Here is a 25359-nt window from a genome sequence, read left to right on the forward strand (position 1 = left end):
AATATTCTGGTCTCAAAGCTCAAACATAGATTAATTGTAATTTAAGACTTTTAGGTTTTACAGGGACAACATTGAAAGTAGACCGATATGTAGGATAAAGCAAAAATCGTAAATCTCATAATCATTAAAACCGGATCTGTCTGTCGATCTGTTGTTGTCTTGTAATGTGCTTAGACTTTTTTTATTATTTTTTTTTACTAGATTTAAATATAGTGACAGTGCAGTATTGTAATTATACTAGTACTGAAAAGTTGTCACTAAGGACCATCTTGACCTTGTTTTACGGTATTAATAATTCTTTTATTGTTGAAGACCCGGCTCCAGTAACTATCAAGATGAAGAACAAGAATAACAGCCCTTCAATGTAAAATGTCATATTGCAATGCATTGATGTTTTTATATAGATGACTTGATACCGGGAAATTAGAGGTCTTACTTTAATTTAAACCATGTCAGCTATCTAGTTTTTTCTACAAAAAAGAGCCAGTTTTCTTTGATATCAAGTTCAATTCTCCATGCAGAAACGACAATTTTTTTGCTGTGTCCAGTATACTAGCATCGTATATTCTTAAAATATTTTCTCACACAATGTTTGGACATCAGTGGACATGCAACATTGCAAAACCAAACGCTTACAAATGAAAATCAACACTCAAACTATAGTCATAAAGTAGGACAATAAATGAACAAAAGACAAACCCGAGACACAGAAGTACAAACAAAAGAAAAACCCGGGACACAGAAGTACAAACAATAGACTATCTACTCTGAAAACTAAAAGTAAAATAGAAACATGGATCACGAAAACATGCAGGGGCGACAACAGATAGCAAAGAAAACGTGCTTCTTGCAAGATACTTTCAGTGAAAACAATTTGATATGAAGACAATATTCTGTTTCCGTTTTTTTAAGGCATTTGCCTCATTTGCCTCAATGTAGTTACGGCCCTGATGTAAAGCTGATTTAAAAACAACAATAAAGCAGATAGTTCACCGCTGAGTTAAAAAAAATATTTAAATTTTCATGCCCAAAAATATCATTTTTTGCACCAAAGGGAGATAATTTGAAGCTTTTTCAATGATAAAACATCATAAAAGTCATCTGGGGCCAAACCGAAACGATTTTTTTGGTTGGTTTTTGTACCATATCATAACGTAATAACTATTAGTGTAATAAATAAAATTTGTAATGAAAAAAGAAATGTTTAATTTTTTGACGAAATTTTTGTACCCACGAGCCTCCTTAAGCTCAAGCCAATGATCTTAAAATATTCACAATCTTCAAGCTATATCTAATGGTCCTCAGGGGAGGATCCATCCATTTTAAAAAGGGGTGGGTCCCAACCAAGGACCGTGAAAAAGGGGGGCTCCAACTATATATCCCCCCTGTATCCGCCAATGGTCCTTAATTCAATAATATCAAAATATGTCAGCATTTGAACTAACAGATTGATTGATTGATTGTTACTTACATTTTTCATTGGCAAATATTTCATACTGTATATTCAGCAGTACAATTGTAGTATAGATACCACTGTTATGCTTTTCTTATGCACATTCATCGTTTGACTATTACTTTGGTTCTTTAACAGAATTTTGTTTCGAGTTCAGAATTGTAATCTTCCTTTTAGCATTTTATCATTTTTCAATACGGAATGTCTCAGCATTTTTCCCAACCACAATCCAAATCTGAACTTTGTACAGTTTATGCAAGACGACGACTACATACTGCGGCTGTTCTAAGAATATTTTGTGCAATATGAGCAGGAAATCTGTATCCTTTAGGCAGACTTCGAACCAGCAAACAAACTCAGCCTTGGATCCTGCAGTCGTAGTCCCAGGGAATGAATCAGAAGCAATGGAACAAAATCTGTATGATTTAGAAATACTGAGACCAGCAAAACAAGGTCCATTAGATGATTACAGGAAAAAGTCATCATTTGACTGGAGGAACATGAAGATTTATATGGATGGAGAGGAGATTTTAAGATTTAAGGTGAATAATCCTGTTTAATCATGCTAATGTAGGTCTACCTTTTTTTTAATTACTATTAAATCAATAAAAGAGGGACAAAAGAGGACAAAAGATACCAAAGGGAAAGTCAAACTCATAAATCTAAAACAAACTGACAACGCCATGGCTAAAAATGAAAAAGACAAACAGAAAAACAATAGTACACATGACACAACATAGAAAACTAAAGAATAAACAACACGAACCCCACCAAAAACTAGGGGTGATCTCAGGTGCTCCGGAATGCTGATGATAGAATGTGCTTGGCATAATTTACCAAGTCCAAATAATTATGCCAATTTGTACGGCTGTAAAAAAAAAAATCCTTCCTTCAAAGAATGTGTCACATCAATAATAGCCTTTCTTTATGGTATAATTATTTGGACTTGACCTGTCTGAGTACCCGATATTTATTCTTTAACATAATGGCCTCGGGAACTACTAATCTTCCTGACATAAATTTATGTACAAAATATGTATGGTCTCAGGCTTGATGTAAGCATGCAATAGTAATACCATGTAAACTGTATGAATCAGGGATGATTCCAGGTGTTTCCAAATGGGTCCCTTGAACATCAATTTGGGAATTTTTTATGCATACAATCTAAGACGAAATAATATCATTATACCGTTAAAACAGAAAATGTATATTAAGTTTCACCTGTACGTACACTGATTGAAGAAGTTATTGGATTCAGACCAGGAAGTTGTAATACATTAATATCATTGCACATGATTCACTATCATCTTAACTTTGGTAAACAACGCCTATTACAAAAACATATATACAAGCTAACATAAACCTATGGCAAGCCGTTTAGCTATTTATTCGAATTTCAAATTATTTAATAATATATAAGGTATCTTATATGATATATAATATTTGTATAATATATAAGATATCTCATTTAATATATGAGATATCTTTTATAATTTCATTTTTAAAAGCTATCTTATATATCAGGCCTAAAATAAAATATTGTTTGTTTCCCCAATCCCGACCGACCCTGCAAAAATGGTGCTTCTCATAAAATTTTATTGTCAAAACCAAGTCAAATATTATTTTATTCATTTCTGGTTTCAGGCTTGCTGGATCGTCCGATAATGTTCAAGCTTTTTGAAAAAATAAAATTATTTCCCTACCTACCTACCCACACCTGGCTCGGCAGGGTCGGGATTGGGGAAACAAACAATATATTAATCTAGGCCTCATATGAGATATCTTATACTTATCTATACTGATGACATCCTATTTCGGGGGTCATTTCATGAATGGTCTATCATCAACATTATTTTCAACAAAAACATAACCGGCTCTATTGCGCAATCTGCTTTTACGAGATTGGCGCCTATAAAAATTTATTCATCAATGTTATACAAAAATTTTAATTTGCTTTTTGCCGAGGTCTGCTGTGACACCCATTTTGACAAAAAGCATGTTTTAATCAACCTGCTGAGTTATCTACATTTACGAGATCAAATACTCCCAAAACATTTTAATCAATTGAATTCGGCTGCTAAAATTGTTTACCTCATGTTGACATAATTAAATCATTGTTAATAAAATGCAATTGTAGCCAGCATTCTTATCCAGATTTTCTATGTTTTGACGACAAACTATGAAAAATCATATTTGCCGTAATCGATGACTGAAACTTTTCCGAAAATACTGATTTTTATTGTTGAGCCTGCAACTTTTGTTGCGAAAGCTCGACATAGGAATAGTAATCCAGCGGCGGCGGCGGCGTTAGCTCACTTTTTAAAAGCTTTATATTTTAGAAGGTGGAAGACCTGGATGCTTCATACTTTTTATATAGATGCTTCATGTTACGAAGTTTCCGTCAGTCACATGTCCAATGTCCTTGACCTCATTTTCATGGTTCAGTGACCACTTGAAAAAAAAGTTCAAATTTTTTGTAATGTTGAATTCTCTTTTATTATAAGTTATAGGATACATGTAACTATATTTGATATGTGCGTACCTTGCAAGGTCCTCATGTCTGTCACAGTTTTCAATTGACCTCAACCTCATTTCATGGATCAGTGATCAATGTTAAGTTTTGGTGGTCAAGTCCATATCTCAGTTACTATAAGCAATAGGGCTAGTATATTCGGTGTATGGAAGGACTGTAAGGTGTACATGTCCAACTGGCAGCTGTCATCTGACCTTGACCTCATTTTCATGGTTCAGTGGTCATTACATAGTTAAATTTTTGTGTTTTTGGTCTGTTTTTCTCATACTATATGCAATAGGTCTACTATATTTGTTGTATGGAATGATTGTAAGGTGTACATGTCTAGCTGGCAGATGTCATGTGACCTTGACCTCATTTTCATGGTTCAGTGGTCAAAGTTAAGTTTTTGAGTTTTAATCTTTTAATCTAATACTATATGCCATAGGTCAACTATATTTGGTGTATGGAAATATTTTATGATCTTTATGTCAGTTACGCAGGTTTTATTTGACCGTGACCTCATTTTCACGGTTCATTGCACAGTGTTAAGTTTTTGTATTTTGGTGTATTTTTCTTAAACTATAAGTAATGGGTCAACTATATATATTGTATAGAAGCATTGTTAGCTGTACATGTCTGCCTGGCATGGTTCATCTGACCTTGACCTCAAGGTTCATTGGTCTTTGTTTAGTGTCTTGGTTAATGTTAAGTTGATGTGACAGTTGTAATAAAGCTTAGCTATATACTTAGGACTATCAACATAATATCAATGATTAGTATAGAAGGCGAGACATTTCAGTGTGTGCACTCTTGTTTTATTTTCCTGAATTGGGAATTTATATTCACAAACATTTTTTTGGGCCGCTAAGCGGCCCTAAACTTTATAGTGGAATCTTCCCTGTGAATGCATTTTGAGGGCTGCTATTGTGAGCCAAAATTTGTTCCTGTGAAAAATTCCAATGGAACTAATAATTTTTCAGCTCTCCCTTGACACCATTTGCGAATATGGTTTTGAGGAAACGATGATAGTCCATCGAAAGGGGACGATAAATGGCTGACCCGTGTTAACTTAAGAGAGAGCCATATATCTCTTGCATGTTAAAGACACCCTTGTAGATTTCCAAAAAGAGCATCATTCCGAAAAAAAAGTAATATGAGGCAGGCATAACCTGTGAATGGGGAAGAAGTCTGTATGATTTTTTTTATAAATCAAACATGTTAAAAAGAGAAACGGAAATACTGTAACGTTTCCGATTTTGGTTCTGTTGTTAGGGATTTAGTTGTGAGGTTATGACGTCATATGAAATGTAAACAAAGAACGTAACGTTTTCGCATTTTGGTTCTGTTGTTAGGGATTTTTTGTTGTACTAATTTGAAAAGGACAAAGTGACTGATCAATTATATCAAAAGAACTTCTGGTAACATGTATTTACATTATCTCTCTTTCTAATTTTTCTTTAAAAGTTTTAAAGATGATAACCAAAAACTTTCAAATTGATTAAAGGCAGGAATACCAATATTTCAAGGACAGTAATTAAATATACCGCTAACAACAAGATTAATATCCAATGCTACTGATATATTTCCTGTTTGAATTAGATCAGTTGACAATTATTACATTTTAGTTCTGTCTAAGAGCTTAAATAGTTTTTCAGATAAAAGTCATAAAATGTAATTAACCATTCATATATATTAATTTGAGATGATATTTTCAAAAGCTGATTATGTCAAATAATGCAATAATGTCCAGAACAAAAAAGTGTGCGAAATCCTCAGTTAGCAGATTATAGGAGTTATTGCCCTTGCCCTGGAGAGATTGTTTTTACCTTCTTTTTTGCAAACACTGTTAAGAACAAAAATGTTCAGCAAAATAAAATCTACAAAAAAGTGATCATGGCATTTATGGTCAATTTACCTCTTTTGAAAATTTGCCAATGAACTTTTTTTGCACACAAAGTAAATATGGCCACTGACTCCTTAATTTTTATCCATTATTTATCATTTGTATATTGTGTTTTTGCAGAAACTATAATACAATGTACATGTTATAGAAAGATATGATAGAACAACATTCGAAGGCTAAAATGTTGTTGTTTTTTTTACATTCAATGTCTGAAGTCTGCCCAATAATAGTCCTGTATTAAATTAAACTTTTCATCTCACAACTAATTTATAAAAATACTTGACTGAAAAAAGTAGAATTTTTGTTTTCAGTTCAAATCTTGATACAAGAGCCTTCAGGTTCACCATTTTAAGTTCTAGTAAATGCAATATCAGGTACTTAAAATCTCATGTTTACTTTCAGAATAAAATATGGACTACTTTGGAAAAAGACCCGATATTTTCTCAGTCCATGATAACTGAATCATTAGAGGAACAGAGAAGAAAGACATTTTTACGAGTGAAAAGATTATTTGAATATGACTTACTCAATGATGATGAAATATTCAGTAACCCATTAAAACACAAGATTTTCACTGACTCCCTAGGGATGTATGACTGGTCAGTGATGGCTAAGTTTCAGTTAAATGTTGAGTTCACTGGAGGAAATATTGGAGCCTCAGGGACAGCTAGACATGCTGATATTGCTCAGAAATTTAAAACATTTGAGGTAAGTCAGTCAAAATTCTAGGGATTTAAGTATATATACATTAAAAGGATAAATTATGTTAGTTTTTGTTATTGTCTCCAACTTTGCTTTTTACTTCTGAAAAGTGAACACTCCCGTAACAGTTTGTTGACCATTGGTTTTCTCATATGAATGGTTTACACTAGTAATTTTTGGGGCCCTTTATAGCTTGCTGTACTTTGTGAGCCAAGGCTCCGTGTTGAAGACCATACTTTGACCTATAATGTTTTTGCATATCTACTCAATAGAAAATCTTGATTTGCTGATATGTTGACCTTTTTAATGACCTTTATACTTACAAATAAATGTATGTGATGCAGGAAGATGCTATTTTTGTGTCCTTAAAAGACATGACATGCAGAGAATGGTCCTTGAATAGAAACCTACTAGTAGGTGCTTTTAACTTAAAAAAAAAATATTTGCTTCAGTATAATCTATGGAAAACCATTTTAGTCAGAAGTCTTTAGAATCTTGTCTTCATAATATTGCCATTTTTAGTTTTGTAAGATGTGTACGCTCATCAAGAAAAGATGCTTATTTATATTTCTAATATATCTGATTACATGTACATGTTTTTCAGTATTTTGGTTGTTTCTCACTAACAGAGCTTAGTCATGGAAGTAATACAAAAGCTATGAGGACCACAGCTACATATGATCCAAAAACTCAGGTAAGAACAAATAGATTATACTCAAAAACTCAGGTAAAAACAAATAGACCATTACTTAAAACACTTAGGAAAGAGCACTAAGATTGCTTTATTGTTGTTTGCTTTATATCCAGTGGCAAATATTACATGCATATTCAGAATGATGAACCAGTAAACAATACTACAAACGCTGACAGTGATCACATTCAGGTGAAATGATTAGCCAAATGTCAGACATAAAATCAAGTTACAGTGAAACCTGTCCACAAAGAACTGTGACTAAATTGTCTTTATTAAACCTTAATGAAAAAGAATCTTGCAAAAGCAAACCCTGAGTCGACCATATATAAACATGTGTAAACAGAACAATGAATAAGTCAAAAAAGGCAAACCCTGAGTAAATCATCTATAGGCATGGACAATATATATATTAAAATTATAACCATCACTTTAACATGTATCTTACTTATTTTTCAATTGCTAGCTCCTTGGTTCTGTATTGAGTGTTATAATTGCTTAACTTCGTCACAAAAACCCAGAAGTAAAGTAGCAGCCAAGATTTTTGATGAATAAAATGTTTTTTGTGCATTATACCTCAAAGACTCATTATGAATAGAAAAAAAAACTAAAAGACTAAGTTTAGTTTATATGCATGCATTAGTTCAATGATTTGCTAAACATTATAATCCCCAGAAATTTATTTCATATAACTTTAAATTAATATAGTGTAGACCATATCACTATTCAGAATTTGTGACACTTGACATCATACAATAATCACTTTTAAAATTGAAAATGGAAATGAGGAATACATTTGTATGTCAATTGGACAGCATTCCAACCAAAGAGCAGATAACAGCTGAAGGCTACTTATGAGTCTTCAATGCCACAAGATAATCCCAAAGTCAGAGGTGGGCCTCAGCTGGCCCTAAAATATAAAATGTGTACTAGTTCGGTGAAAAATTAAATTATTATGTCAGACATTTTTCTGATTAAGTACACACTTGTACTGAGAACGTCTGTGATGTTTAGTAATGGCAGGCAAAATGTGATAAGGGATAAAAGTATATTCACAAGTTTATAAATTTGTTTAATAATAAATTAAGATGATAGCAGAAATCATGATTAATATATATGTGCTCTTCTATTTTCAGGAATTTAAATTAAACACTCCAGATTTTGAAGCAACAAAGATTTGGTCGGGTAACTTGGGTAAGAACGCTACACATGCTCTGACGTATGCCCAGTTATATACCCCTGACGGCAAGTGTCATGGCCTCCATTCCTTTGTTGTACCAGTCAGAGACCCAGAAACACTACGTAGTTACCCAGGAGTGGTTGTCGGGGACCAGGGTGAAAAATTAGGACTCAATGGTCTAGATAATGGGTAAGATTTACATGTAAATTTATACTACAGTATTAAAATATTTAGACAAAACTAATTTATTTATATCTGGCCAAATCATGTGTTTTCATACCTGATATAAATATGTTCTATGCATGCATTTTCAATAATAATTGTAACTTCGCAATGCATACTTAAAAGCAATAAAACCCATTAGAGGAGGATACATGTAATTCAGTGTTGAAGTATAGTTAAACAGCTCATTTATAATGTTTACATTTAAATGCTAATTCGTATCTATAGTAAAATGTTTTATTCTAACAATACACATATTTGAAATAGTTACATTAACAATGTAATTTTTTTCTTTCAGTTTTATGCATTTTAACAATTACCGAATTCCACGAGAATACTTATTGAACAGAACAGGTGATGTTTTAGAAAATGGGACCTATGTCACTCCATATAAGGTAAGAAATAAATAAGAATTTGTTGAAGTTAGGAGTATTACTTCCCTTGTTTTTAGACAGAATTTAACCTTTAGTCTTAGGATCAGATGTCAAGTATGAATACATCAGAAGGACATGTTTTGTCTAATTTAGGACTTTTTTGGTTTCTGGTGTTTTTGTTAAAATAAATCCCAACTTGTTTAGAATCTTGGTTTATATTCATTCAGAGGTTGTCATACTTTGCGATACAGTGAAAATGCTTCCATACAGGGATGATGTTTTGTGTTTATGGGTCACTGTCTTATTAACATTTATTTGGTATTCATTAGCAGTGTGACGAACACTAATTTTGATTATTGAGAAGCTTAATATTTCCTTAACAAAAAAATGTGATTAAAACATTAAGCTGATCTTTAAAGACTTATCTCCCTGTAGTGTTTCATACCACCTTAAATTTAGATTATTGGTATTTGTTTAAAAAATAAAAGATGATACAGTGATAATAAAGACCAGGGTATAAACAAAATTACCAAATTAATGTGAATTCTAAAAACAAATTTACTATTGAAAATCCTTGACCTCTGGCAAAAATGTGAAATTTAATTAATGAGATCGCAAATGATCTATGGAGGAAAATCGCTTCAGAAATTTTGAACCACATAATGCTTCATTTATATAATTACCACATTAGTAAAAACATTGCAATAAGTACTAAATTTACAGTTGCATGATACTATTTATTATAGGACCCAAACAAAAGATTTGGTGCCTCGCTGGGAGCTCTGTCTGGTGGTAGAGTAGGTATTACAGGAATGTGCACTTGTAATTTGAAGCTGTGTATGCCTATAGCTATACGGTACTCTGCTGCTAGGAGACAATTTGGACCTCCAGGCAAAGAAGAAATACCTGTCCTTGAATATCAACTTCAGGTAAGGTGTAGAGAAATAGGGGAGGGAGAGGTATGCAAATTATGTTCTAATTGACCCGACTTTATAAAGGAACAGAAATTATATGCACGCAAAAAGATAATATTCTATATACAATACAATCTCAAAATGTGAATAAGTAATTTCAAATTAAAAATATTTACGCTTGAAAATTAAAGTTTCTATGTATAGAAAATAATTACTGTCTCTGTATAGTGGTATTAAAATTTAACGCTTTAACACTTAAAAACGATTCACAGCTCATATAAAAGGGTAGTTAACTTTTTGCATATGTTCTTCATCATCTCGATTTGCTGGTAGGTTCATCTTGGACGGTATAATGACTTTGTTCACACACATCTTTTTTTTCTAACTCGGTGGTGAGGTATGTAATGTTTTGTTTTTCTGTTATATCCCTCGTCTTTAATTCTTCCAATGAAATTTCTTTGCTCTTTATTCTTTATGACATTGTCATAAGCTTTCACGATACTTGTTTCCTTTAACAGAACGGATAAAAGGTAACCTAGATTTGATTTTACTGCTGAAGGTCCATCTCCGCAGATGATTTGGTCTCCAACAAACTGCCAATAGTAATCTGCTACTATCAAAACATCAATTTTGAATATACTTTTTCTGTGATCGTATGAGCCAGATTTAATCCTTGTAGATACATGTACTTGTTTTCAGTCAAGTCTAATTTTAATTTGCGGATATGATTTTTAAACAGAACAGCTATTTTCGGTACTACAAGTCAATCAATTGCTATTTTCTGTTTTGTCTCTGTCTCGACCAGTAATGTACCTTTACCTAGGTGTTTTATAGTATTGCCAGGGTCTCTGAAGCATGATAGTTTTATAGTTTCTGTGTTGTCGACCATCAGTTTTAGTTTCATAGTAAGATGATCTGTTATAAACGAATGTTGTCCGCCTTCATCAAAAAGTATATTTGCGTCGATACCTTGATGATCAGACCAAAAGGGTGCAACTACTGTTTTTAATAATACGGTAGAATGTGCTTATGCGATGTGTGAAGAACTTTTGTGTCTTCTTCTGTTTTTAACTCTTTATCATTCACAATGTTAACATTTAAGGATTGTGATGATTCAGTGGAATGAATGTTCATGTTCCTTGTTTTTGATACCATTTGCGAATTGATTCATGTAAGTTCCACTTTAGACATAATTATTTCTGTTATCAACCGTTGATTCATATGCTCATATGATGTTTTCTCTTGCAATGACGGCATACATGTCTAGAGTTACATTCATTGACTCGGTGCTTACCGAAACAATTAAAGCAAAGATTTCTCCGTTTCACGAGTCATTTGTTCTTTTGTGTCTGTGATCTGTGTACAGTTCGCCAGTGCAGGGATTTCTTGACAGTATATACATGGTCTCCCTGTTAGAACACATTGGTTCCTGTTTACATAATCGACTTTTCTTAGCGTATATGATTCTTTTTCGTAAGATTCATGGGTTTCTACGAGAAACATATATAGGCGTTGTGGAATAGCTTTGTCGGATACCGTAATCCTGACCTGCTTCTATAATATTGATCTCATTCTGAATAGATTTGCATAAATCTGATTAAGTCCAAGTACTTGATCCATGTTCTCGTGCTAGATGTTGCCTTACTTCTCCGGGAAGCTTACTCACAATTATTGAGACTAGTAATGTGCCGTTATTGTCTTGTGATTGGCCTAACGCTTCTAACCCGCGTAAGGATGCCTCTAAACCGTCATAAAAGACGTGTTAACTAACTAAATCATTATTTGCAGGGGGGATGTCTAGCAATGCTTTCATGTGTGCTTGTGTAATCTTACTTGATTGTCCGTATCTTTCTTTTAATACGTTAACTGCCACCTTATAATAAGGGTTTGTCAATGCGAAACCATCAATAGTATGCGTTGCTTAACCTTCAAGTAGTGATTTTAAATAATCGAATTTCTGAATGTCTGGTAGACTTGTATTCATATGTACTTCCGAGTCCCAGAAAGATTGCCATTCAAGAATATTTCCACTGAAATTTGGCAAAGTTAAAATTCGAAGGTGGTGTGTTTGATTGCTGAACGTTGACAGTGCATCTATGATTCGATAAAACTCTGTTTCTGATTTTCAATACATGAAGTTTGAATGAAAGGTGGTGCTTCATAATTTAATGTTTGATATGATGAAGTAGACTGCTGATTTTAATGATTATTGGAATTGTCTAAACTCTGCATGAATATATGCAAGTGTTTTAGTTTAGTTTCTAAATCTAAATTATACTCATCTGTATTAAGAATTTTTTCTTCAATATCCTCTGTATAGATTGCACTTATAATTTTTTGATTTAAATCTTACAAAAATTTTTTCTTTTGTTCCACACTTTTGAATGTTGCTTAAATATCTACCCTCTCTACTCTGCTTTGTTTTTCAAATCGTCAATTTTCCGTAAATGTCTTGTAACTACACTTCTGTTCGCTTTCCTAATTGATTTCAGCTTATTCAAATCCTGGTCACGGCACCAAAATGTCGGGAATACATGAGTTAAGTGAGAAAACATTGCATTTTCTAATTTGTGTAATCTTTCTACAGCAGGGTTTAAGCTAGGATTTTGAGGGCTTTAGTCACTTTTGCGCGCTATTAAAATCAACCTTATTTTGTGTAAAAGCAATGGACCAATGATGTATATTACTAGCTTCATCTTTTGACTTGGTCAGATTTTAAGGGATTGAGGCACCAGTATGATTGGCAGTTATTGTATGATTTGACTGTATTGGCCATTATTATGAAAGATTCTGACATGGAATCCAGAAATTTAGTTCACATTTTCTCTTCAGTTTGTTCCAGGGGTCATTCCTGATCAACAAAAGTAGGATTCTATTTTTTTTTAAACAAGGAATCACAGCAGAAATTAATTTGCAATGATTATTTCACTGCATAATCATTATCCTTATAAAACGTCTAAGTCGATATTTGGAAATCATTTCTATCAAGTTGGAAATGTATAAAATCCTTTTTGGAACGACTATAATGACTGAAAGGAGGTTGTAAACAAATCAACAATAGACCACGTTTACTACTTTTGATTTTAACTTGAAACGAAAACGGGAAGTGACACGTTGATAATAAATTCAAAACGAGTCCGGATTCATCAGAAAGTTATCATTTTTCGATTTAAATAACTTTAGTAAGAGATGTATATTTTGTCTCTCTCGTTTAATTGATTCTAAATGATTTCGTATTTTACATTTTTAATGTCTATAAATAGTCAAAGGAATACTTTCACGCATGCGTAGAACACACCTGTTTAACATTTCTCTGGAACTTTTTGAATAAACACATTAAAGTTCTTTATTTTAAATGGAAATTGTCGAAAGTTTTTGATGAAAATTTAAATTAAATATGACGAAAATGCCTTCGAATGATGAATCTACGACAAACTAACTTCAGATTGTGATCGTTTGGAAAATATTGAAATTCAAATACGAAACTGTCCGGGTTGTTACATTTTTGATTAAATGATGAAATTATACTCCTGGTTGTTGAAATGCTGACTGACTGATTTTCCTGGGGAAATAATTATGATGGTCATTCAATTATGGGGTTAATTAATAAATTACGGATAAGTGACCCATCTGATGGCAATAAGCGGATTAGTTGTAATCACAACTTGTACCACCTGTTGAAAATGTTAATTACCTGGAGGTCATAAACTTGTCAAAAACATGAAGACCGGTAGATTTATAGTTTTTATTGCGAAATTTTTTTTACCCTTTCAAAATTAAAGTGACGAAATTGATTTGAAATACTTTCGTCAATGAGAAAACCCTTTCGTAAAATATGAAAGTGACGAGCGCTAGCAAAATCACTGATCTACAGAAGTCCAGGTATACAAGTGACACGTCACAAAGTCTTTATGTTACAATATAAGAAATAAGTGACGTTCTCGCTTTGTGTTTGCACATACATCAAATGAGCTCTCCATGTGAAGGTCTCGTACTTTAAATGAGCTCTCCATGTGATGGTAGCATACTTTAATTGAGCTCGCCATGTGAGGGTAAGATACTTTAAATGAGCTCTCCATGTGAGGGTAGCATACTTCAAATGAGCTCTCCATGTGAGGGTAGCATACTTTTTATTAACCAATGTATAACATGACATTATTCTCAGTCGTTACTTATTATGTATCAAACAGTCATACAGGCTCGATCACAGCAATCCTTTAAAACATACAGGCTTGATCACAGCAATCCTATAAAACATACAGACTCAATCACAGCAATCCATTAAAACATACAGGCTCGATCACAGCAATCCATTAAAACATACAGGCTCGATCACACCAATCCGTTAAAACATATAGGCTTGATCACAGCAATCCTATAAAACATACAGACTCGATCACAGCAATCCTTTAAAACATACAGGCTCCATCACAGCAATCAGTTAAAACATTCAGACTTGATCACAGCAATGCTTTAAAACATATAGGCTGGATTACAGCAATGGTTTAAAACATACAGGCTCTATCACAGCAATCGGTTAAAACATACAGGCTCTATCACAGCAATCGGTTAAAACATACAGGCTCGATCACAGCAATCTGTTAAAACATACAGACTCGATCACAGCAATGCGTTAAAACATATAGGCTTGATCACAGCAATCCTTTAAAACATACAGGCTCGATCACAGCAACCCTTTAAAACATACAGGCTCGATCACAGCAATCTGTTAAAACATACAGGCTCGATCACAGCAATCCTTTAAAACATACAGGCTCGATCAAAGCAATCTGTTAAAACATACAGGCTCAATCACTGTAATCTGTTAAAACATACAGGCTCGATTACAGCAATCCCTTAAAACCTACAGGCTCGATCACAGCAGTCTGTTAAAACCTACAGGCTGGATAACAGTAATCTGTAAAAACATACAGGCTGGATCACAGCAATCTGTTAAAACATACAGGCTTGATCACAGCAATCCGTTAAAACATACAGGCTCGATCACAGCAATCTGTTAAAACATACAAATATACGGTACACCAATCTACAAAACAAGAAATACAACTTTAATAAAGCATTATAAAAACCATTATAAATAAACCATTACTTTCCACATAAGACCATTAACTGTTTTGTTTATGGTGGGGGGCTTGATACAGGCAAGGCAGTTATTTAGTACAAAGTATGCTACTCAGTGTAAGGCAGAACTACCAATAATAATATTATAAATTACATTCAATTTATATGAAACAACAAGCACTAGAAAAAAGAGCCCAAATCATACTATACATAGAATTTGAAAAGAAGTTGCAGTATGATTGCTAATAAGACAACTCTCCACAAGAGACTAAATGACACAGAAATTAAAAACTATAGCTGCATTGAAGACCTGTTGGTGACCTTCTACTGTTGTCTTCTCTATGGTCGGGTTGTCGTCTCTTTGAAAGATTCCCCATTTCCATTCTCAATTTTATTATAGGTCAGCCTTCTACAATGAGCAGAGCCAATACCTGTTTTAATTCAGAGAATTTCACCTGCTATGTTATATTGTTTATTATTAAACAGAATAATTTTTTGCTGATACATACATTTATGTATTATATTATTTCAGCAATGGAGACTCTTGCCATTTCTTGCGGCTACCTATGTATTAGAACATTGGTCAGACTCTTTCTTTATGGATTTTGTGGGTGTGAGAATAGGCCTTATGTTGGGCAACAATTCAGAAGAACAGGCAGAGTTGGGCAAGGAAATCCATGCCTTGTCTTGTGCCAGTAAACCATTTGCCAGTTGGATTGCCAGAGATGCTGTACAAGAATGTAGGGAGGCATGTGGAGGTCATGGCTACTTTTATGGTAAGAGAGTTTTTATAACTAGTTTTATGGTAAGAGAGTTTTTATGAATATTTTTATTGTAAGAGAGTTTTAATGAATATCTTTATTGTAAGAGAGATTTTATGAATATTTTTATGGTAAGAGAGTTTTTAAGGATAATTTTATGGTAAGAGAGTTTAGATATTATTATGGTAAGAGAGTTTTAAGAATATTTTTATGGTAAGAGAGTTTTCAAGGATATTTTTATGGTAAGAGAGTTTTTCAGGATACTTTTTTATGGTAAGAGAGTTTTTATGAATATTTTTATGTTTTCTTAGTTTTATGAATATTTATATTTAAAGTTATATTCAATACATATTTTCATTGTAAGTTAGTTTTAAATGTATCTTATTTTTGGTAAGATATTTTTGATAATTATTTTTGTGATTAATATAAGTCAATGAGAAATAGACAACACAACTGTTAAAAGAAAAAAAGATGAAAAAAAGTGATATAGGAATCTGTTCAGTGGTTGTCCTCTGTTTATGTGGTTCCTAAGTGTTTCTAGTTTCTCATTTTTAGATAGATTAGACTGTTGGTTTTCCCGTTTGAATGGTTTTACACTTATTATTTTGGGGTCTTTTATAGCTTGCTCGGTGTGAGCCAAGGCTCCCTGTTGAAGGTCGTACCTTGACCTATAATGGTTTACTTTTATAAATTGTTACCTGGATGGAGATTTTTCTCATTGGCACTCATACCACATCTTCCTATATCTATATAAAAAACTGAAGATAGAGCCATACAAATCACACCAGAAACAGAGTTGACTAGACTTCACCACTGTCACTCACTATGTTACAAAGGAGGTGTCCTAATATATCAGATTGCTAAATGTCTCTTATCTAACTGTAAATCATAGTTTGAAAATGTAAATATAATAATTCTTAAACTTTACCAAACAGAATTCTCTTTAATAATATTCACTAAACTCCATATTTTCATTATTTTATTTACATTTTTCAGTGAACCGACTTGGTGCTATACGTAATGATAATGATACTAACTGTACGTATGAGGGTGATAACAACGTGATACTACAACAGACCAGTAATTACCTGTTAGCTAACCTGGAACAAGTCAGGAGTGGTAAGTTTTGCTCACCTGGTACTAAAGGTCAGGGGAGCTGTATTATAATAGGACGTTTCCTTCTTCTAATAAAGGTCAGGGGAACTGTTATTGGCATAATTGCATCAGAAATGTTCACCTTTAACCAAGTTTTGTCAATTTGCATCAAACAGTTATAGAATTTCTTAACATAGATTTGACCAGATGATTAAGTATGTGTACCATTTGACCAGGGCTCACACTACTTCAGAATTATAGGGAGAAGTGACTTCTCTTTTTGAAACTGATAGGGAGAAGTGGTGAGATTTGAAAGAGAAGTGCTTATTCGCGCGGTGCGATACAATGTTTGGATTTTACAATAGTATAAAGGGCCATATGTAAATAATGTTCTTTTTATATTGTTCAATTCTATCTGAGTAAAAAAATTACAGTTAAAGTAACATTTGAAATTAAAAGTTGTTTAAGCTTGTGAGAAACTACCAACTAAATATCTAGCACTAAAAAAAAAAAAAAAAATTTAAAAAATGTAAAGAAATTATAATATATATCAATTACAATTTAATTAAAAATTATCTTGTGTATGACATTCAGTGTTTCTCATAAAAAAAATATAAAAGTTATTAAACTGGGCCATAATATATTGATATTTATAGTATAATAGTCTCCGAGTTAAGCAACTTTAATCAATAGTTTGAAACAATCCATAAAAAATATAGGGAATTATATACACCAATCAATTAGATGTAACCAAAAGTCTCTTAATGCGTGTGGAATGCGTAATTTTTCCCTTTGGGATCAATATTCTTCTGTCAGCTGTTCCATCCGTGCGTCCGTAGTAATTATTGTAAAAGTACGGATTTCGGTCATAGCTGGTCCCGGTCAGATCCGGAGTTTAGAAATCGGTCAATGGCGGACGAATGCAAGAAAATTTACAAAAATAAACGATGTTTGACAAGTTATTTGGAAAGGAACATGACGTTTTTAATGCAATAAATGGATTAAAAATTTACTGGAGGCAACTTTTATCACGTTTAAATGAAGTAACAAACTTATTTTGCCGCCGAAATTGAGGTTGATGTACGTTTTCGAGTAACAAGCACCGGAACTCGGAAATGCACGAAGTGATAAAAAGTTGTATTTTTATCAAATAACCTGCTACACACTGCGAAGACAATGCTTCAACCTCTTTTCAAAAGATAATGAATCGTTTATGTCTGAATTTCTTTAATTATCAATAAAAAAATTATGTTTCATCAACTTGGCAAAAATTGAAAATGTCCGATGACGGAAGCGACTGAAAGCGACTATCGTCAAGAACAGGGCGACTTGTTTTCGCTTTTGGGGGTCGGGGAAAGCGAAGTGACGGTCGGGAAGGCGACTTCTTCGCCCAAGTCGCCTGGTAGCGTGAGCCCTGTTTGACTAGATGAAAACCTCAATATAAAGTTCAATTGATATATTAATTTTAAACATGAATTGTGATACACCATTATGTTAAGTGAAAATTACATATTTTTCAGGTAAAAAGGTGTCAAGTCCGTTGGGAAGTATTAACTTTTTGAATGATCTTGATAGTTTGCTGAAAACTAAATTCCAAGTGAGAAGTGTAGAAGACTGTCTTAGACCTGAAGGTTGGTAACTCACACACAAACACACACACACACAGTCCAAGTGAGAAGTGTGGAAGACTGTTAAACCTGTAGGAACATAACATGCACACACACACACACATACATTCAAAGTGTAGAAGACTGTATTAGACCTGAAGGCAAGTTACTCACACATACCCACACATACACATACATTCCAAGTGAGAAATGTGGAAGAATGTGTTAGACCTGTAGGAAAGTAACACACATACCCACACACATACATTCAAAGTGTTGAGGACTGTATTAAACCTGAAAGTAGCACACACACATGTACATGCATTTATTATTTATTTGCGACTGGATATTAAACAAACAACTTGGTTATTGTATTTGAACTAAAATCAGGTCATTAGTTTGGCAATCAAACAACATCTTCTTTATTTCATAGCAACTAACTAATCAATCTAGACAGAAAGTGAATGAATTTGATCGAGACAATAAGATACTTGAAGAAGAATAAACAAGGAATCAAGTTCTATTATACTGATCTGCATACCAATTAAAACTAGTAGAAGTAATGATGTAGTTGTAATGAATTATAACATGTGTTTTTCAGTTTCACTGGAAGCCTATAGATGGTTAGTTGTAAGATTATTAGTGGATAGTGATGCCAGACTTAAACAACAACTGGACAAAGGAAAAGATGGCTTCTCTGCCAGGAATGACAGCCAAGTGTATTACTGCAGGACTCTAGCCATTGCTTTTATTGAGGTAGGAATCATTTTCCAGTATTTGGTGGTATCAACAAAATTTGAAAGTCAAGCATATTTTGATTTCAACAGTTTATTAAGTAGAGCCCAAAATTTGATGGAAATGAAGTTATACAAAACACACACTTAAAAAAATAAAGGCATATTCCGCATCTCAAAATTATATTGATGCTATAGAATGCACCTTCTTAATTACACAGTTGTCATAATATTGTTCCAGAATATTTCTTCAATATTTTCTTTTAAATTTCAGATGACTGTTTTAGAGAGATTTTATAAAGTTTTACAGGAAGGGAAGAACGGAGAAGATGTCCCGTCAGAACTACGACCCGTACTAACTAGAATATGTTCTCTGTTTGGTTTGTGGAGATTGGAACAACATCTAACAACTTTATATCAAGGTATATAGCAACATAGAATTTAATTTTCTGGATTCTAAGTTAAATTTAATAGTGTTAATTCAGAAATTATTGCATGGTTTTTATTAATTCAAATATTGCAGCTGTATGAGTGTTGCAATAATAAGAACTTGCATTCTGATAACTGAAACATAGACCTGTATGCAAATTTTTTAAGAAATCGCAATATTTTAACTTGCATATTTTGTCCATTCTTGAAAAATCCAATTACAAATGCATGCAATAATTTCTGAATTTGCAGTAGCTCTGACAACTTTATACCAAGGTATATTGACAGAATGCTAAATATTTGTTAAAAACACACAAGGTCTTATGGACCTAGAATAAATCTGACAACTTTATAACAAGGTATATTGACAGAATGCTATATATATGTTAAAAACACACAAAGTCTTATGGACCTAGAATAAATCTGACAACTTTATACCAAGGTATATTGACAGAATGCTATATATATGTTAAAAACACAAAGTCTTATGGACCTAGAATAAATCTGACAACTTTATACCAAGGTATATTGACAGAATGCTATATATATGTTAAAAACACAAAGTCTTATGGACCTAGAATAAATCTGACAACTTTATACCAAGATATATTGACAGAATGCTATATATATGTTAAAAACACACAAAGTCTTATGGACCTAGAATAAATCTGACAACTTTATACCAAGGTATATTGACAGAATGCTATATATGAATGTTAAAAACACACAAAGTCTAATGGACCTAGAATAAATCTGACAACTTTATACCAAGGTATATTGACAGAATGCTATATATATGTTAAAAACACAAAGTCTTATGGACCTAGAATAAATCTGACAACTTTATACCAAGGTATATTGACTGAATGCTATATATATGTTAAAAACACACAAAGTCTTATGGACCTAGAATAAATCTGACAACTTTATACCAAGGTATATTGACAGAATGCTATATATATGTTAAAAACACACAAAGTCTTATGGACCTAGAATAAATCTGACAACTTTATACCAAGGTATATTGACAGAATGCTATATATATGTTAAAAACACACAAAGTCTTATGGACCTAGAATAAATCTGACAACTTTATACCAAGGTATATTGACAGAATGCTATATATATGTTAAAAACACAAAGTCTTATGGACCAAGAATAAATCTGACAACTTTATACCAAGGTATATTGACAGAATGCTAAATATATGTTAAAAACACACAAAGTCTTATGGACCAAGAATAAATCTGACAACTTTATACCAAGGTATATTGACAGAATGCTATATATGAATGTTAAAAACACATAAGGTCTTATGAACCTAGAATAAATCTGACAACTTTATTAAGGTATATTGACAGAATGCTATATATGTATGTTAAAAACACATAAGGTCTTATGAACCTAGAATAAATCTGACAACTTTATACCAAGGTATATTGACAGAATGCTATATATGTATGTTAAAAACACATAATGTCTTATGAACCTAGAATAAATCTGACAACTTTATGCCAAGGTATATCAACATTGAATTTATTTGCTGGATGATGAATTAAATTTAGTAGGTCTGTGGGATCTAACAGTCTGACAACTTTAGGTCATGGTATATTTATAATGAAACGTATCTGCCAACTTAAAAAAAAACATGGGTGATTTAAAGCACAAGAGAATGTAATAAATCTGTTCTGCATGTCATAAGTGTTAATTATTCAATTTTTAAAAGAACTATGAATAGATATAAAAACATTGGTATGAGTGACTATAAGACAACACTCCATCCAAGTTTGTAGAAGTAAACAATTATAGGTCAAAGTATGGCCTTCAACACAGAGCCTGGACCCACACCAAACAGCAAGATATAAAGATCCCCAAAAATTACTAGTGTAAAACCATTCAAACGGGAAAACCAATGGTCTAATCTATATGAAAAATAGAAATGAAAACACTTATGAACCACACCAACAAACAACAACTATACTGAACATAAGTTAATTGCCTGTTTTGAAGTGGTTTTTTTCCGGATGATTACAGGAATCAGGTCAACTTCTCCAGTGGGTTAATCCGCATAGAATGTTTAAGTAAGCAGGTCTGTTATCAGGGAGACCAAATTATGTTTGTGTATAAGCATATTTTGGGACCATGAAAATAGGTTGGTTAAAGCAGGATATCAGAATACTTAGATGTCGGATTAGGCAGGTTACACTGTAGGTTATTTTATATTTTTTTATTTCATAGGAGGTTACATCACTGGAAGTAATCCACCTCAAGTTATCAGGGAGGCTATTTTACGTTTGTGTACAGAGCTGAAAGATGATGCTGTGGCGCTGGCTGATGCTGTAGCTCCAACAGATTTCATACTGAATTCACCAATAGGACAATCGGATGGAGAGGTTAGAATCATTAGGCTCATCGGTCTAGGGTTCATTTTGATTTTTTTTATGACAGCCCATTGAATTAGAACTGCCAGGAACTTATATACATGAAAATGAGAGGTGAAAGGTACCAAAGGGACATTCAAACTCATTAGTCTAATACAAATTCATACCTGCCAACTTTTCAAAATGCCCATGGGGGTTTTACGTGAAAGATGGTTCTTATAGTTCTACAAAACCTTCAAGGGGCCTTCAAATATATTCTTATGTTGTTTTTTGGTTTCTTTATGCTTTTACAAGCTCATAGCCATTGTTTAAATTAATTGTTTTCTCTAAAATAGTGGACAAAATCGCTCTTACAAAATTTCCACTTGGGAGCCTCCATGGGGGAAATCCCTTGCAAATAGTGACAGTTGGCGGGTATGCAAATTGACAACACAAAGAAATAATAAAAGACCAAACAACAGCATATAGAGCACAACTGAGAAAAGCGAAGACTGAGCATGTCAAACTCACAAAAAACCATTGTCAATCTTGGGTGCTCCTTAAGGATAGGCAGATCCTGCTCCACATTTGGCACCTGTCATGTCGCCCATGAAAGTACAAACCCAGTGGTAAATCTAATGCAGTAGTCACAGTTGTTGCAGTATGATTAATTTGTAGGACATCAGCTTAAGAAATACTTAAATATAAGATTTATTCATTTGTGTATTTCAGATTTACAAAAACTTGTATAATGCCATGATTAACACACCAAACTGTTTTGAAAGACCTGATTGGTGGCAGGAATTTGTAAACAAACCTGTGATTGGCTGTAAAGCCAAGCTGTAAATTGTCTGATAGACTAATTGGTGGCAGAACTTTGTGAAGTAATCTGTGATTGGTTAAAATTCAGACCAGAGTCAAAACTGCCAGAAAAGATCCAAAGCAAATGTGATTTCAAGTTGATATAACAATGTACTAAATTTTACCGAAAATTTATTGGAAAAGGAATGAATAATCAATACACCTGTAGTTAACAAATTATTGGAAAATAAACAGGAATCAATCACCCTGTCCCTTTGTCAGATCATTTATTAATATATCTTGTAAGCACATATACCCCTTAAAAAAGATAGGACACTATTCAAAATTATGGTTTTCTAAGGGGAGATAATTGAATTATACAGCAGCATAAAGCAAAATAATGTTAATCTGACAATTTCAAGGGGAGATAATTGAATTAAACAGCAGCATAAAGCAAAATAATGTTAATCTGACAATTTCAAGGGGAGATAATTGGATTCTATACCATGAAGCAAAAAGAGGTAATTCAATTCATTTGTTTAAATCGTTATATCACATTGACGTTGGAAGCACAACTCATTCCAATCAATAAAAATTTGCTCAATTTTATTAAATTGTTGTAAAGAATGATTTTAAATAGTACATTGATATTTTACCTCGTTGATATATTATTGTATTGATTATTATATGTTTTTATATTGTAATGTATTCATATGTAAGTATGGACATGTTGTTTGTTTGAAAACATGCACAAGTTTTTGGACTAAGACTTTATACGCATATATATATTACTGTAACATGTCATGATATATTCTGTTGATGATGTTTTATATTTAAGTGTCTGATTTACAAATAATGAACAAAAAGAATTTCATATTTATATTATACCAATTAAACTGCACTTTTGGACAAAATTCTAGTATAAATTTTTGGTGTGTTTTTAGTAATTTTTTGTTGGGTTGCTATCAATTTGACATATACAATGTACCTCATAATTTCATTAATTTATATCATAACTTAAATTTTATATTTAATTGACTAAATTAAAATGATTAATGTTCAAATAATATTTATTTGATTATTTAATACTGTATTGTTTAACCTTTTTCATGTATAGGTTTTATTTACCAATGATTGTTATTTTGTTTATTCTTATGTATCAATATTTCACAGTAGGTAGAAATTTCTAATTGGGTTAATTTGGGACACTGTCAATAGATATAAGAAGATGTGAGACAAACACGAAAGTTAATTTTGTGAAAATTTCACTTGGCCAAAAAGTTTGTAGAATCATTACAACGTTTCGATGTGAAGTGCTTATTGTGAAAGCAAGAATTTAATCTCGAGGCAAAATATTTATGTATAGAAATTGCAAAATATACATGTCTACAGTAGTGTTAATCAGAATTTATCGATAACCATGAGATTCCAATATAAGTAACATGTAATACCTACAGCACATTCCAGCATCATGTAATTTTATTTTGTATGTTGTTTGTTTTATTGATTGTAGTCTGTGATGTAAGGTAAAAAACTTAAATCAAATAGTTTGGGGGGGGGTTAACATTGCTGCAAGTTTTGTTAATTTAAAATCGATTTTACATATATCCATATAGGTAAATCAATTTTTCCCAAATTAAGTTAAGAGGGGGGTGGAGGGGTCAGTGAAAAAACTATGTGAATTAAGTTTTTTATCCTTCATTGAACTTTTGATGTCGTCCCTAAGTTGACACTTGTCCCAAAATTGACAAAAGAGGGTTCTGATGTGTTCCACATACCTTGAAAAGAAAGGTTCCAGTCTGTTTTTGTAGAATTTTATGTGATTTTAAAGAAGAAGAAGAAAATCTGATGTTAGTGGAGTCTCAACCAGAGGCAGATTTAGGGATGTATTAATAGTCATGTTAATAGTACATTTGTATTCAGAACGAAAAGCATTACATTTAATGAGTTTTTATTAGAATGACAGAGTTCTTGAAATCTTCATTTTCCTATTTCACTATTATGTGTAGTGCAAATTCAAAACTTCTGTCACTCGTATGAAAATTTTGGTGCTCAAAAGATTTATACCAGCATTTTTCCAGAACGCCTGGAATGCATACCATGATTATTTAAGGAATAACTGTATATGTATGCTTACGCTTGCCAGTATCAGTCATTTTTTTTACCATTCAGAATTAATAACAATAAACAATCATGATAAAATGAAATTTGAAATATTTTTGTTTGTTATTTTATGTTCTTTCATGACAAAAGGAGGAAAACTAGCTGAAAAAAGTGAATGAATAATCACATCTTTTGTACACCTAATTAAAATTCAAGATCAACTAAAAACAAACCATTGATACCAATATAGAACAATAACTAATTGATTTTAATTCCTGTAATGGGTATGAAAATTGTGTCAAGGTCAGATGAACACTATCAGACGGACATGTACCCCTTACAATTATTCCATACACGAAATATACTGACACTTTTGCCTATAGTATCTGAGAAACTGACAACAACATGGAACTGAGGTCATTGAAAGATGAAC

General features: G+C 32.6%; 1 protein-coding gene across 1 annotated transcript; it reads left to right on the top strand.

Annotated features, from left to right (window-relative positions):
* The first annotated feature begins 1669 nt into the window (after positions 1-1669).
* LOC139527463 (peroxisomal acyl-coenzyme A oxidase 3-like) lies at positions 1670-23026 on the top strand. Its single transcript, XM_071322933.1, has 13 exons — positions 1670-1995; positions 6274-6579; positions 7178-7267; positions 8401-8633; positions 8965-9061; positions 9787-9969; positions 15569-15812; positions 16794-16916; positions 18413-18523; positions 19101-19255; positions 19508-19655; positions 21901-22055; positions 22755-23026. Exons 1-13 carry the CDS (start codon positions 1759-1761, stop codon positions 22866-22868), a joined length of 2196 nt encoding a protein of 731 aa, XP_071179034.1. The 5' UTR covers positions 1670-1758; the 3' UTR covers positions 22869-23026.
* Positions 23027-25359: the final 2333 nt, after the last annotated feature.

The sequence above is a fragment of the Mytilus edulis genome, chromosome 6 (genome assembly GCF_963676685.1).
Source record: "Mytilus edulis chromosome 6, xbMytEdul2.2, whole genome shotgun sequence".
NCBI classification, from domain to species: domain Eukaryota; kingdom Metazoa; phylum Mollusca; class Bivalvia; order Mytilida; family Mytilidae; genus Mytilus; species Mytilus edulis.

Bases quoted from the DNA above. Each gene is read 5' to 3' on its own strand.
- LOC139527463 (XM_071322933.1), top strand. From the start codon at position 1,759: ATGAGCAGGAAATCTGTATCCTTTAGGCAGACTTCGAACCAGCAAACA. The intron at 8,634-8,964 runs GTAAGATTTACA...TTTTTCTTTCAG, and splicing joins CTCAATGGTCTAGATAATGG to TTTTATGCATTTTAACAATT. The intron at 16,917-18,412 runs GTAAGTTTTGCT...CATATTTTTCAG, and splicing joins CCTGGAACAAGTCAGGAGTG to GTAAAAAGGTGTCAAGTCCG.